Source organism: Dipteris shenzhenensis, chromosome 30 (genome assembly GCF_047967505.1).
Source record: "Dipteris shenzhenensis isolate YYH24624 ecotype China chromosome 30, Dip_SZ_1.0, whole genome shotgun sequence".
Classification (NCBI taxonomy): domain Eukaryota; kingdom Viridiplantae; phylum Streptophyta; class Polypodiopsida; order Gleicheniales; family Dipteridaceae; genus Dipteris; species Dipteris shenzhenensis.
This window is the reverse complement of record NC_141625.1, coordinates 18,843,934-18,857,912: the sequence shown is the minus strand read 5'-3', so window position 1 is coordinate 18,857,912 and position 13,979 is coordinate 18,843,934. Positions and strand designations below refer to the sequence as shown.

At 41.3% G+C, this 13,979-nt stretch overlaps 1 protein-coding gene and 1 non-coding gene across 2 annotated transcripts; one reads left to right on the top strand and one right to left on the bottom strand.

Annotated features, from left to right (window-relative positions):
- Positions 1-5,260: 5,260 nt before the first annotated feature.
- TRNAG-UCC (transfer RNA glycine (anticodon UCC)) lies at positions 5,261-5,332 on the bottom strand. Its single transcript has one exon. It is a non-coding gene; the product is annotated as a tRNA-Gly (tRNA).
- A 113-nt stretch (positions 5,333-5,445) lies between these two features.
- Positions 5,446-7,410, top strand: LOC147881800 (protein UNUSUAL FLORAL ORGANS-like). The gene has a single exon (XM_087401974.1). The coding sequence runs from the start codon at positions 5,451-5,453 to the stop codon at positions 7,083-7,085; it is 1,635 nt and encodes a 544-aa protein (XP_087258100.1). The 5' UTR covers positions 5,446-5,450; the 3' UTR covers positions 7,086-7,410.
- The last annotated feature ends 6,569 nt before the right edge of the window (positions 7,411-13,979 follow it).

Sequence of the window (13,979 nt, the reverse complement as noted above, 5' to 3'; positions counted from 1 at the left end):
AGCTAAAATGCCAAAGGATTTTGAGACAGAATATATGGACATGGTTTAGATGATGGTTCTCCATTCAGCTTCTCCTATGATATCCTGCTATCAGAGAATGATACAAAATTTGCACACATCAATGGCATTGATACAGAGCATTTCATAACAATGAGCGGTCATGCTTGGGAGAAGCCATGCGTATTTTTCATAGATGAATTGCAAGACCTTGCAGTGTCATGGATAGTTGAACTTGTGTGGTTTATCGTAGAAGGTCCTATGGCAGATAAAAAAAGATCAACGTTGGTCCTGTTCGTGACAAAATCACAAAGGGATGCCTTGTATGCGAGTTTGACATCTGCATTTGGGTATTTACTTTCAAAAGTATACCATGGTATAGTCCTATGCAATCATATGACTGTCTTGGAAGGCACTGCCATTCAAGTCTTGCAGCCTTTCTTAATGTGCTTCGTATCCAAGGGTGGTGGCAATCTAATGAAAATTCCTTTAAGGACTCTCGAGCTTCATTACTTTGAGGACGATAAGGTTAAGCTTGATGCAGCAATGGTGGATTACAGAAAACGCCAAGGTAGAAATGTAAATGTCATTGATACCCCCCATCAAATTGAGTTCTTTGACACATATTACAGTTGCACTACCTTCTTTGAAGAGGAAAATGTCAAAGAAGAGGGTAGTGTGAAAAATGTTGAAGACGAGGGTAGTGAGTCTGAGGGTGATGATTCTAGCTCAGGTGATGATGAGGATGAAAGCTCTGCATCCGATGACTTACACCAAGAAGAAATCCGCACAGAGAATAAGGGTGATCAATTGTCAACTAGAGTCAAGGAGGTTCCACTCATCATACAGGAAGGCTCGCGGTAGCAAGAAGTAGTAGTACAGCACGTCACAAGAAAAGGTAAGGCTAAAGAGGTGGAAGCACTTCCCTTGAAATTAAAAGTGAGGAAGGCACCCTTGATCTTGGGTGAAGGACATGCAAGTGGATCAAGCAAGGAAGCCTTACTCAAAGAAGGTATGGACGAGGCAAAGCATGACCAAGAGGAGTTACCAGGAGGCATAGATGGTTCTTCAACCATGACCTTACAGACTCCAGAGCACAGCCTACTAGTCAGGAACCTAGTAGCCAGGTCCCTACTCACCAAGAACTTGGTCATGAGACTCTAGAGCAGCCTACTAGTCAGGTGCTTGGAACTGAAGAGCAAACTACTGAGGACCTTGCTACTGAGACTCCAGTCTTAGAGCAGCCTATTAGTCAGGACCCTGGTAGTCAAGGGCCTGGCATTGAGGATATTGGTACTAAGTAACATGATGGCTGACGGCTTTGTAATCACAAGTTTTGAACTTCTATGTAAAGCGAATATCTAATAAAAAGTTTACTACTTTTTTTATTTCTTTACTCTCATTATTGTGTATAAAGATTGTTTATGAGGTCCATTTTATACTTAATGGTGTATTTTAAACTTTAAGTCAAATGTATTTTTATAGTTAAGGGTGTTTTTTAATACCAAGTGAGGTGTATATGTACAACACTTACACATAAAAGGATTTATCTACACTACCTTTCTAAGGGGTTTATGTACACCACCTTTCTAAAAGAAATGGTCATAAAGGTGTGTGCACACCACTTATACATAAAGGAGTTTATTTACACCACCTTTCTAAGAGAATTGGTCATCTATTATTGGTCATCTATTGATGTTCTTAGGTGATAGTAGCTCAATTCACAAGAAGTTATGAAGATGTTTATGTAGACCACCTTTGTAAGAGATTTTTGTGAAGTTATGAACATGTTTATGTAGACCACCTTTGTAAGAGATTTTTGTGAAGTTATGAAGATGTTTATGTAGACCACCTTTGTAAGAGATTTGGTTATGCATTGATGTTCTTAGTACTTAATCATCAAATCTTTTGTTTTGAGTTGTCAAATCTAGTTCAAAAAACAATATTACTAGTATATTCAAATAATTTTGGACTATTTTTTAGTCCATTTCTCAAATTGGACTTTACACAAGTCCAAAAATTTTGAATAGTGTGTTAATAGGTACCTTCATGCTGCACCAACGTTTATATAGGCAGCCAATTGCCTAGACGAACATACGAGAAACATTATTTCACATGAGAAGCTCGCTATACTCCCACACACATGAATAATGGGTGTAATAGCCAAAAATCGTTCTCACAAAAAAAAAAGTAATAGCCAAAAATCTGCCAAATTTGTGTGTTGCTGCAACTATCCAGCAAAGTTACAATAAACCTTAACTACAGTTTTAAAAACAAATCCGTTGGCGATTCCTCTAAAGTCTTCACTTAATAAACGAAGACACCTTCTCATGCAAAGACAAAGGAATAGACGGCTCATTCATGTTTACAATCATTCGGCCCAAGATATGATTCACTCCATTCAAAGTCCTAATTTCTGCTTTGAAAATGCCTAGGCTACCTAGAGGGTAGGCCAAAAAAGCTAAAAAGGAAGAGGAGAGAGAAGGGGGGGCGAGGAGAGAGAGCCTAGAGAAAAAGGTGGAGGATTTCAAGCTTAGAGGGAAGTGACTGGGGGAGGCATTTCTCAGTCAGGAGGCCACGAGTTGTTTTTTTGTCGGGAAATGTCGACCACGCGTCACCTTTTGAGCATCGAGGTTCCGAGGGAGTGCGTGTGACTGACGGCATAGGTCGTGAACTAGCAATTGGTAGTCGGCGGCGCGACTAACATTATGTGCATCGTTTGGTTAGTTTGGTATCTACTTTGGTTTTAGTGGGCTATTTGTGTGGCGCGTGTTGATTGGCTATGTGTGTTATACTGTGATGCGTGGCATTTTTGAATGCTGTGCATGTATTTTGTCGTTGGTGTGTGGTGCTTAATTATTGGTTGAGTGTGTGTGTGATTGTATGTTTTTTACGCATGGCGTTCGGGTTGTGGTGCATGTGTTTTGCTAGGTGAGTGAGTATAGGGGAAGTGGGGTGATTGATTTCGTTTAGTGTGGAGGCAGTAATGGAGCTGTTTCAAAGGAGGAGCATAGAGGCAGAAGTGTTTGGGAGGAGAGCGCGGAGGCAGATCTGTTTCGAAGGTGCGGAGGCAATGACGAAGGAGAATATCGACATACAAAAGAACTCGGGTTGCTGGAGGGAAGATCGACATACGAAAGAACTCGGGTTGGTACTGTTCTGTGTGTTTTTGTGTTTTTGTTATGTTTGCCTTTGAGTGCGGTTGATTTGTTTACTTTTTTGGTTCTAGTGCTTGTAATGGATTCGGTCATGGATGCTCCATTGTTTTCATTGGGTATTAGTCAGGATGTTGATGAGGTGCTGGTGGTTTTCGATTCCACCAAAGGTGATCTTGTTGCTTCTGCGGCTGTTGGAGGCAATGTTGTTGGGGATTTGGTAGTTTGTTTGGGTGAGGATGAAGATCCGGTTCATTTGGAGAGAGAGATTGAGGAGGGCAGTGAGAATAGGAGTAGTGACAAGGATAATTGGGCTCATGGTAGGTTTGATTCTTGGTGGCATCTCGATGTCTCTTTGCCTATTGAGGAGTTAAATTTGAGGGTATTTTTGGATATGTTGAGCAAGTTCATTCTGCAGGTGTGCAAGAAGTGGGGTAATGGTGGTTTTTACCCGCCGACAACTTTGCTTGCTTTGTTTAAGTCCTTTAGTAGGATTCTATGTAGGTCTCAGGAGTGTCGTGTGGCCAGCATCGGGATTGTAGAAGTTCCATTTGACATTTTTAAGAATCCTCTATTTTCGAAGGCTAGGGGTTCTTTGCCTAGTGCTATGAATTGGTCAGTTAGGATATATGGGTTGAAGGCAAGTAAAAAGAGTGAGATAGTTGGTTTGAAAGATGAGATGCTGGTTCTTAGTGATCTTGATTTTTTTACTTTTCATCTGAGGGGGCTTTAGAAGCAGTTCGCTTTCTTTTTGTTGCTTTGGTTCGCTATTAGAGGTGGCAGTGAGTTGCATGGGATACATTGGGTGCAGTTTGTTCGAGGATGTGACGGTTTTGGAGAGTTTGTAGAGTAAGTGATATTGATTTTGTCTTTCTTGGTTTGTGATTTTGTGTTTAGTATTTAATTCATTTGTTTCATTTGATTAGGTTCAATGAGAGGCTTACGAAGAATCATGTAATGAGTGTGAAGAGCTACAAAGTCGAACATCTTCGCAAGCCTGTGAAAAGCTACGAGCGTGATTTTGTTCTCACTTTTGATCATTTGATGCGGCACATGCCACCTGTTGTGGACGGTGATGATAACTTGTTGTATGCTTTTCTCCAGCCTATCGACAATTCACGTTCTGTGGTATGTGTGTTTTGAACTCGTGTTGTTTTTTGACGTTTTGTCTTTGTTTATGATTGATTTTGCATTTGTTTATCGACAATTCCATCTTTTGGAGGTTTTGGTCTTTCTTCTGGTGGCGGTTCTTTTGGATCTGGTGGTGGATCAAGTCTATGCTCAGGTGGTGGTATGTCGGATGTTTTCGGTGGTGGTTCAGCTTATGGTTCCATTGGTGTTTCTGTTCGAGCGCTTCCTATTGGTGTTGATGTTGAGAGTTTCAAGGATGTTGATGATTTCGGGGAGGCTTTGCATGAAGATGACAACTTCCTTCGTGAGATGGTTCACTGTTGCCCGGATGGGTTTGATTCGTCTCTTGATAGGTTGTGTGGTCGTTCTAGTCTGTGAGCTATAATGTGGTAGGATCATTCAAGAACTGTGTTTTCAACTTTTATGGAAGTCCGCTTGTAGTGGAGGAATTTGCTGAAGTAAATTTTGGACATCCATCGTCTGTTTAGACAGAAATTTTGGTTCATTCATTAGCTATGGTTTGAGTGGGATCTGCCATTTTGGTGGTTGTTTTAATTTTACCTACTGTAGCAGGTTAACATATTTAAATATACTTTGGAATTTTATTGTTCATTTGTATTTATTGCATGGCAGTTTTCTATTGGTTAATTTTTTAATGGAATGGGTACGTGTTAACTGGAGGTTCTGTATGCCGGAATGTTGATGTGTTTGTTGGTGGTTAACTTAATTTCCAGCGGGCTGTCAATTAGATTGTGCGGTAGGTTCTTCTGCAAAATAAGAGCATTTAATCTAACGGCTAAGATTAAATTCTCGCTGACCTTGGACCTTGACGAGCAAAAGTACGGAGTTGGACCAATCACAAAATTTAGGACTTTTAAAAAATAAAAATTTGAATTTAGTCTTTGAGTGAACAGACACCACCAGAGGACACATCTGAATTAAGTGTTGGTGATGGAGAGGAAAAAGTATATCGATCTTGCGTCTGCCGGGAGTCGAACCCGGGTCTATTGCTTGGAAGGCAATTATCCTAACCGTTGGACTACAAACGCTTGTTGTGTTACAATCGGATAATTAGTTATAAAATAGAAATACAAGTGATGTTTCTCCATTATCAATATCATCACATCTTCGAGGATGCCCATTTTTTGGGGAGATTTGCCCACAGCCATGTTCCCTTCCAGGTTTGCAAAGCCTTGTTGCGACCTTAGCTTCTTTCGATTCGTTCAGCATAACCTCCATAAACCTCTCCTCCCCTTGTTTTCTTTTGACTCCTCCCACTGCCCAACCTGCACAGCATCTACCAATCTCTCTCACGATCGACGATCGGATGCCCAGGACGGCCTCGCGCAGGATTCGCATCCACAGGACCATTCACAAGACCAGGAAGCGGACCATCTCAAAACAGGGAAGAGGAGGAGGACGAGGAAGAAGAGGGAGGGGACTCTCAGAAGCAGTATTGGCAACCGCATCAGCAGCAGAGTAGGAGGTCACAAGGAGCAGCAGCAACACCGGGAGAAAGCATGCAAACAGCAGGAACAACTGTTAGGGGAGGGGGCGGAGGAGCTGACGATCAGTAGGAAGAGGAAGAAGGAAAGCACGATCGCGTCTCAGAGAAAGAAGAGGATCGTGCTCCGCATCTGCACTCCTTGCTCTCTACCCATTTCTGGAAATGATCCGGTTCTCCCCCATGATCTGACGATCTCCAATATTGTCTCATCTCGATTGCCTCTTCTCGATCTCATTCGAGCACGCTGTGTCTGCAAGCTATGGAGGGACTCCATTTTCTCTTCCCCGAAGCCTACAGATCCTGATTGCCACCGTCCTAGACTTGTGGTAGAGCGTTCCTCCTTGGAGGGTTCCAGCCTTGCAGCATTCGATCCTTGCCTCAAACGCTGGTTTGTCATACCAACTCCTCCATTCCAGCATCTTGCTGCTGCCTCTGGTGGTTTATTTTGTTTTGTTACCAAGGACGGACTTCCACCTTCCCTTCTGATCGGTAACCCTCTCACACAACGTTGGAGATGTTTGCCTGAGATACCTCTATCCGTGTGTGCTCACGGCCCACAGATACTTACAATGACGGCAGACCCTGTTAAAGGGTCTTACAAAGTGATGGCTCTTTTTGGACTTTGGGATGACGATGCCAGCGACGCATATTTGCCGTTCCTCTATGATTCTACTGTTGGAAGTTGGGAGGCCCGGAGAGCAGTGTCAGCTAGGCATTTGTTCTACAGTTCTCGCTCTACCGTCAATCTCCAAGGCACATTGTTCAGTATTGATAGAGCTGCTCTTAAAATTTTGTCGTATGATATGACTAACAATGTGGCTTGTACGAAGGAGTTTCAGAGCTTTGCATCTCACTTCAATTATGGTGACTGGCATGCCAACTCATGGGCTCGCTTGCCCCAGATAGCAAATTGCAATGGGAGATTGTTTCTGGTGGCCAGGTGTCTGGATGAAAGGAGACCCAAGTGCAGGGTGGGAAAACTTCCAGTTGTGCTACATAGCTCTGTTGGCATCTGGGTCATGCAGCCTAACTTTGATGCCTGGGAATTTGTCACAGAATTGTCTCCTGATTTGCTTGAGCTAGTGGTGAAAGACTCTGACGGCACAGACTTTATCACTGCCAGCAATGGCTCAGATCTCATCTTTTTGATTTTGAAGGGCAGCTCCAACATGTTGGCATATGATACAGTTTCCATCAACTGGATTGTTTTACCTGGCTGCCCTTCTGATTATAAATTTCATCCTTTTGCCCAAAGTGCATTTTATGAATCTCTGCTCTGGACTGCTCCAGTATGAATCCGATATCTTGGAAATTGTGTCTATATTTGAAATTGCCTAACTTTCCTGGTGACCTCTTAATGAAAAGTGTCATATCTCGTGGTCACTCGTCATAGATCGAGTCCTCGTATGGTTTGGGCTCTCTTACCCCCGACATAAGTGCAGGATGGGAAAACTTGAGTTGTGCTACGTAGACCTGTTGGCATCTTGGTTATGCAGCCTGACTATGAGGTCTGGGAATTTGTCACAGAATCGTGGTGAAAGGCTCTGACAGCATAGACTTCATCACTGCCAGCAATGGCCGCATTCTCATGTTTTTTATTTTAAAGGGCATGTTGGCATATGATACAGTTTGAATTGTTTTACGTGGCTGCCCTTCTGATTATTGATTTATGCTTTTCACGCAAAGTGCATCTTATGAATCTCTGCTCTGGACTGCTTCAGTAGGAATCCGAAATCTTAAACCATTTTTGAAATTGAAATTGCCCAACTTTCCTGATGACCTCTTATGCAAGAGGCCGTTTACTTTTCCTCAAAGTAGAGGTTTAGTCCTGCCAGATGCTCCAGTGTGGATGGAATGTTTCGCCCCAATAAACTCTCATGGTCATATATTGAGTCCTATGGTTTTCTTCTTTGTTGCAGAAATTTTTATTGCAAGCAACTTATCTTTTATTTATTCGAAGGAGTTTGTTTATGTCAACAGTTTTTGGTTGATACCCCTGCTGCATGTGGATGGAATATTATTGTCTTAATCATTGTACATATGTCCAATACACATTGGAAAAAATGATCACCAGCAATTTTATCAGGAGTCCCATTCCTCTTTTTCCCTTTTATGGCTTGCTTTACCTGAATTCTTTTGGAGAAGCGTGAGAATGTGTCCAGTTTCTGTTGATGACCTTGTAGCTTGTCTCATTGCCATGGGAGGAGTCTTATCAGCATCCCTTAAGGCCGTGATAATGGAGATGATTTTATTTTAGGCTTCTCGTAAGGACTCCTATGCGTGTCTTTGAGCTTGTAGACCAAATTGCTAAAATCCTTGCCTCTCTTTGGGAGGTCATGGGATCAAGTCTCAAGAAACGCCTAATGTGTGTTGCAAGTTATCGGACATGTGTAGGCTGCCATAACCATACAATAGGTCTTCGTCAACAATTGCACATGGCTTCATCTTGTCCACCTTGACTTCCACCAACCGCCTGATCACTTCCAAGCTCCGGCCTTTAGAGCTCCCAAAGGACATTGGACTTTGACATCAGCAAGGTACTTTGGTGGCGATCCTGATACAATGCTTGGCTAATTGGCAATTATGTGAAGGGAATACCAACCCTAATGGTATCAAGAGTGATGGGTGTATCTATGAGTGACTCTGAGGAGAGCTCACCGCCATGAAGATGTTGGTGAAAAAAAGAAGAAATGAGTCCAGTGCGTTGGGATGTGAGGTTTTTGGATTGGTCACTTGTTTGGGATTCTTGTAGGCAATTTGGATAGTTGCCTTTGCCTACTTAACTGTGCCCTTCTCTCTCATTTTAGCAACTTTTGTTTTCACCCTCTCTATTGAACTTGGCTCCTGTGAGCACATGCCCTCTCCTACCTTTTTTATTTTTCCATCGCTTTAATTAGCCCCACCAGAATCAATCATAGTCCAAGCTTCTTCTCCATAATTGTGACACCTAGCATCTTCAGCACTAGCTCTGGCGCCATCAATAGTAGGCGCTTTTGTGTACGTTTTGGAGTTGCGTCGTAAATTTGAAGTTGTGTTTTGTGACTCTAGTTCTGCAATAGGTGTTTTTGAAGATTATGTATAACTTGTAGTAACCAAGTAAGCACTTCGAATGCTATCTATTGTTTGTTGTTGCTACTTGGTTTCGCATTTTTAAGCTTGAATAGCCGTTGAAGCCATTGAGGAGCTTGTTTGGGATGTCTATTGCCCAAGTCCCATCTGAGCACGATCTTAGTTGGAGCTCAAGTTGAAGCGTAATTTGCATGTGGGTGATCTGGCGATCGAGTTATGCTTTGAAGTCGCTATTTCACAATTTATTTAAAAAAAAAGTGGAGAATCCACCAAGGCCCTGCTATTTTCAGTACTTTACATATCCGTAATTTTCGTTAATCAAATACTTGGGTATGTATAACAAAGAATTGCTGAAAAAAGCGAGCCAACAGTAAACGACGACGATGTAAAGATGCAGGTTGAACTTGAACAAATGTTTCGTAAGAGTACTCTCTGATATACGAATTATTATGTAGCTATGCAAGATTAGAAACAACTCTCTTATGTACTCTACTTTTTGCGCGTGCTAATTGCATTTGATTCTATTGGATTCGCAAGGAACCTCCATCGTCCGAATTGCAACACAAACAATGTCCACCATTTCTTTGATAAGAACTTGAGTGGACTTGTTTAGCATGCAAGATCATGCAACCCTCGTGCTTGCAGGGTTTGTGATGTCACACTTCATGTGAGAAAGTAAAGCTCTTCTGATCTTACATAATTCACTGCGTTTATAGAAACCAATCACTTGATGTGGCCAATAGTTGCTAGTGGGGAATAGATGAATTTTCTTTAATAGTATATTTGGTAGGTAAATGGTAGCCAGAAGGGAGTTGAAGGCATGAGAGAGAGAGAGAGAGAGAGAGAGAGAGAGACCTTGCTCAGAGCTCTCCATCTCCTACTTTGCTTCTTAGAATTTTTTTCGAACGTGCGTTCTAGGGGAGAGAACATGCGGAGGATGAATTTGAGGATTTACTTGTGAAGGTAGGCTTCAAACGAGAATGGGGCACATATAGAATGGCGGATTTACACACAAAAGGGGGCACGAGGATTATAGACGATTTGCAAAGGATGCGAGAGGGCTAGGTTGGATGGCACACGATTTACAATGGCACGAAGGTCTAGGCCAGAATCCCTAAGTAGTAGCCACCTAACCACTTAAACTCTCACGTGCAAGGCACAAGGCACACAAATCAAGGCTACAATAGATATGAGTGCACATACGAAGCCTACAATGTCTTACTATAGTAGGTATTCCCGGCCCAAAACTGTCACCTCCATCCCTTGCCCTTTGGATCCATGATCCATCCCCTGCCCGCTCGAGTTTTCCATCTGTGGTGGGTTAAAGAACTTTAGAACCATTTTCTCTATCGATGCAAGACTAACAGGTGGTGTAAGCTTGTGACTCAGAAAAAGATTTCTCATGACACTAGGGGAGTTCTCTGCAAAGTCAAGCAAGGTTTTATTATCTTTCTCAATAATTTGGTCCAAATTCTACTGCTATAGTTTATTGATCAAGGTGACTGTCTCTTCAAACTTTCCTTTTCCCAAGACCAACACTCTGCACCAATCATTAAATGAAAGATGCATAGTGAGCAAGGCTACCTGACTCCGACTAGTTGTGGAATTCCTTCCAGTTCAAGTCAATTATGACCTCATGAAGTTTTCGATTGAACATGGTCAGGATGGCCTGGCAAGCTGGTGAAGGGGCTGGTAACAGGTCCTCATAACCAAGTTTGGTCAACTCTTCAAACCAAGAAGTGGTCTGATGGAGGATAAACATGCCAATTTGGCAAGTCAAGATCTTTGATATCCACATTGAATTTGCAATTGTGTGTCTTGCCTACTGGTTCAACTTTTCTTTTCTACTCATCTATGCCGCCATTTCATTTTCACTTCTTTTCTTTATGATATAATGCATTTAGCTCCCTTCATTTTTGCATCCCTTGTCCCGAATATAATATCCCCACAAAAAAAATGTAATTGATAATCCATGTTAGCCTCTTTTGTATATACAACCTATTTCTAGAGTGTGACAGTAATTATCATAGGAGGGTAAAAAACAGGGAGGTTACTTCCTTTTTCTTTCCCTTCTTTTTTCAGATCATGGAGAAAATTTCAAATAAGGCTCTGACTACACTCGGTTTCCACAATAAATGGAAATTTAGTTTTATATGTATATGACTGCTATCATCCCCATATCAAGCCTTTTACCAAGACTTTCCAAACATAAGTCAAATTTGTCCAAGGTTCCTCTTCAAAAAAATTCATGAGAGCTCATGTATCTAGTTTTTTCAAAAAAAAATATTGTTTTATAGCATCCAATGCTACCTCTAAGTTTCAGAGATGAGTCTTCTTGAAAAACGATTCTACTTGTACTTCTATATAAAGTTCTCATAGGGTAAAACTACAAACAAAAGCTTCTGCTAAGCCTCGAGAGAGGCAATTTTGCAGTGCTACTTTGTCATAGATGGCATGTCCCCACTCTATCCATATGTATCAAAACATTGGGAAAGGAGGTCAAATTCACCGGTATCAATCAAGATAAAACAATAGTTAGCACAATTGTTTTATTCTTGTAACCGCAAGCTTTAATGCTTGACCCCGATTGTTATCCCCGTCCATCCCAACACTTTAACTAGTCTAAGAGGAGAAGTTTGAAAGGAAAGGAGTTTGCATCTCAAGAACCTTCATAGAATGTTTTAGAATTTGCAAAGTTCCTAAAATATTTCAAATAAATAAATAAATAGGGAGGTCACAACAACATACTTCATCAACAATACTATTCTCTTCCTTTACAAGAATGTCAAAAAAATAAAATAACCCAGCATTAGTTGAAGATACTTGTTGCCAGCCTTCTTTTCACCAAATAAAACATGATGGGTTATTCAATGCCTAATCTCTATACCCATAATTATTTAAGAAACCATAATAAAGAGACAATGCTCAATAATTTGTGTAGCCCTGTTATTGTTGGAAGGCTGAAAGGAAAGGAAAGAGTGGACACAAACTCAGAATACTTGCATTACTTGGTTGTAGAATGAAGAAGAGTGAGGTCCTTAAGTAGGCACCTCATACATGCTCACTGACATCACTGATGACCTCAGAGCTCCACAATCATCTCCTCAATCTGCTCCTAGATTCGCTCAATCATCCTATGTGGCTCTCCACCACCTAACTGTGCTTGTGGGCACCTAACTGTGCCTCTAGCACTCACACATAGAAACATAAGGTGTGCCTGAGGCGTACACCTTGAGATATCCCAACAAACCCCCCCTCAAGGAAATGCCTCAGGCTATGTCAAGGATACATCTAGTCTCATAGTTTCTCATGCCATCTCATGGTGGTCAAGGATAAATCTATGGCTAGGTTCTCATGCTAGGCAAGGGTTCCCTTGGGTGTAAGGTAAACAAAAGGGATACAAAAAGACCTTCCAATGGTTATCTCCCCTGCATGTACATGCACACAATGTCTGCAGGAGGTACCATGGAACAAAACATACACATGGCCTACATCATAAGGTGACCAGAGGTGTTTACAAAACACACAAAACACAATAGTTTATTTTCATTCATTTTGGAGGACTATCCAGGCTGAGTACCTTGACATAAAAAGAGAGATCTGGAGCATACATAGAGATGTTTTAAAATGCATAATCTTCATGGGATGCCTCATCTTGTAGAGGCAGAATATCCATGTTAAGGCAAGGTCTTACCACATAGGCAGTGTTTAGTGCCTTATAAGATGGTACTATGATAGAACAAGTGGATCTGAAAATCATATCCTTCAAGAGAACAATTATCTTGTCATCTCCATAGTTGTGTAGAGAAGCATATCTTAGGTATCTGACCTTCATCTTTTTCTTGTACTTGGAGTCAAATAAAAGTGCCAGGAGAGGGTAGAGATCTGGCTTTGTAGTTGCTTCCTTTTTGGCAACCATTGTTTTGGCAATCTTCAACAAGGAAGTCAGGTTGACATTTTCATCCTTTGTAGCATAACAAGACATTGCTTTATGTTTTGGCTTTTCACATATTTTGCATAAGCAAGCCATGAGAGGGTATAACCCAGGTATTGGGCAGTGTCTTCTCTCTTACAGGGCTTAGAATAACAACTGAAATGCTTCAAAATATAAGCATTTAATGTAGCAAAGTCTTGTGACCAAATTTCAATCAATGATGCTTCTTCTTACATGCTTCATAGAAGTGGCTAAAATGAATACTTTCCAATCAAAACCAGGTCTAGCAATTCAAAACAAAACTGAAGCCACATTTGTACTAAAGTTATTGAAAGTTTCAAAAAACCAGAAATGCTAGAGTAGCATTTTATGTAGCATCATCTTCAAAAACTTGTCCAAAACTGTCAAAACTGAAAAGCTGAACTTGGAGGGCTTGTAGCTCACTCTTCAAAGCAAGGAAAAGAGGGCTTTCTGAAGCAAAAGAAAGCTCATATACCAGAGAAGGTCTAGCACAGAGGTTGGACGAAATGGTGCACACTTTTGCCCGAGAGAGTTGCTACAAGCTGAAACTGAGTTTTGACGATTTCTCCCTCGTTATTAAACCAAATGACCTGAAAAATGGCTCAAAACCCTTGCTTTACTAACAAGTGGTAAGACCCTCTTCATATTTGATTTATGTGAAGGCATATGGGATGCATGTGATCATGTACTTGAAGTCAACTTGATTGAAGCTACTCATTTGGTAGCATACCTCATTAAGAGAGAAGGTATGAAGAAGAAGGATGCAAGAAAGATCAAAGGGCAAAGGAGTTACAAAAAGAGCTACACCAAGAACCTTGTTGAGAGTTCATGCTCAACATCATGTGATCATGTGTGCATAGCACCATCATGTGATCATATGTGCATAGCACTAACCTTATAGAGTGCTATAAAGGAAAGCGTTAGATCCCCTAACCCTAACCCTAAATGGGTTTGTATATATTCTATTTTTTCAACTAAATCTAGTGTACAGTTAGTCATTTGTGGTGTGCTCTCTAGCTGTGCCCTCTCTCCTCATCTCCACTCTTCTCCTCTTCCCTCTTCATGTTTTGTCATGCTATCAGAGCTCCCTGGCCTTCTGTTGAGGCATTGCGATTCTTGAGAGTGTGAGAGAGTGATCGAGAGATTGAGTGTTCTCTTTCGCTGA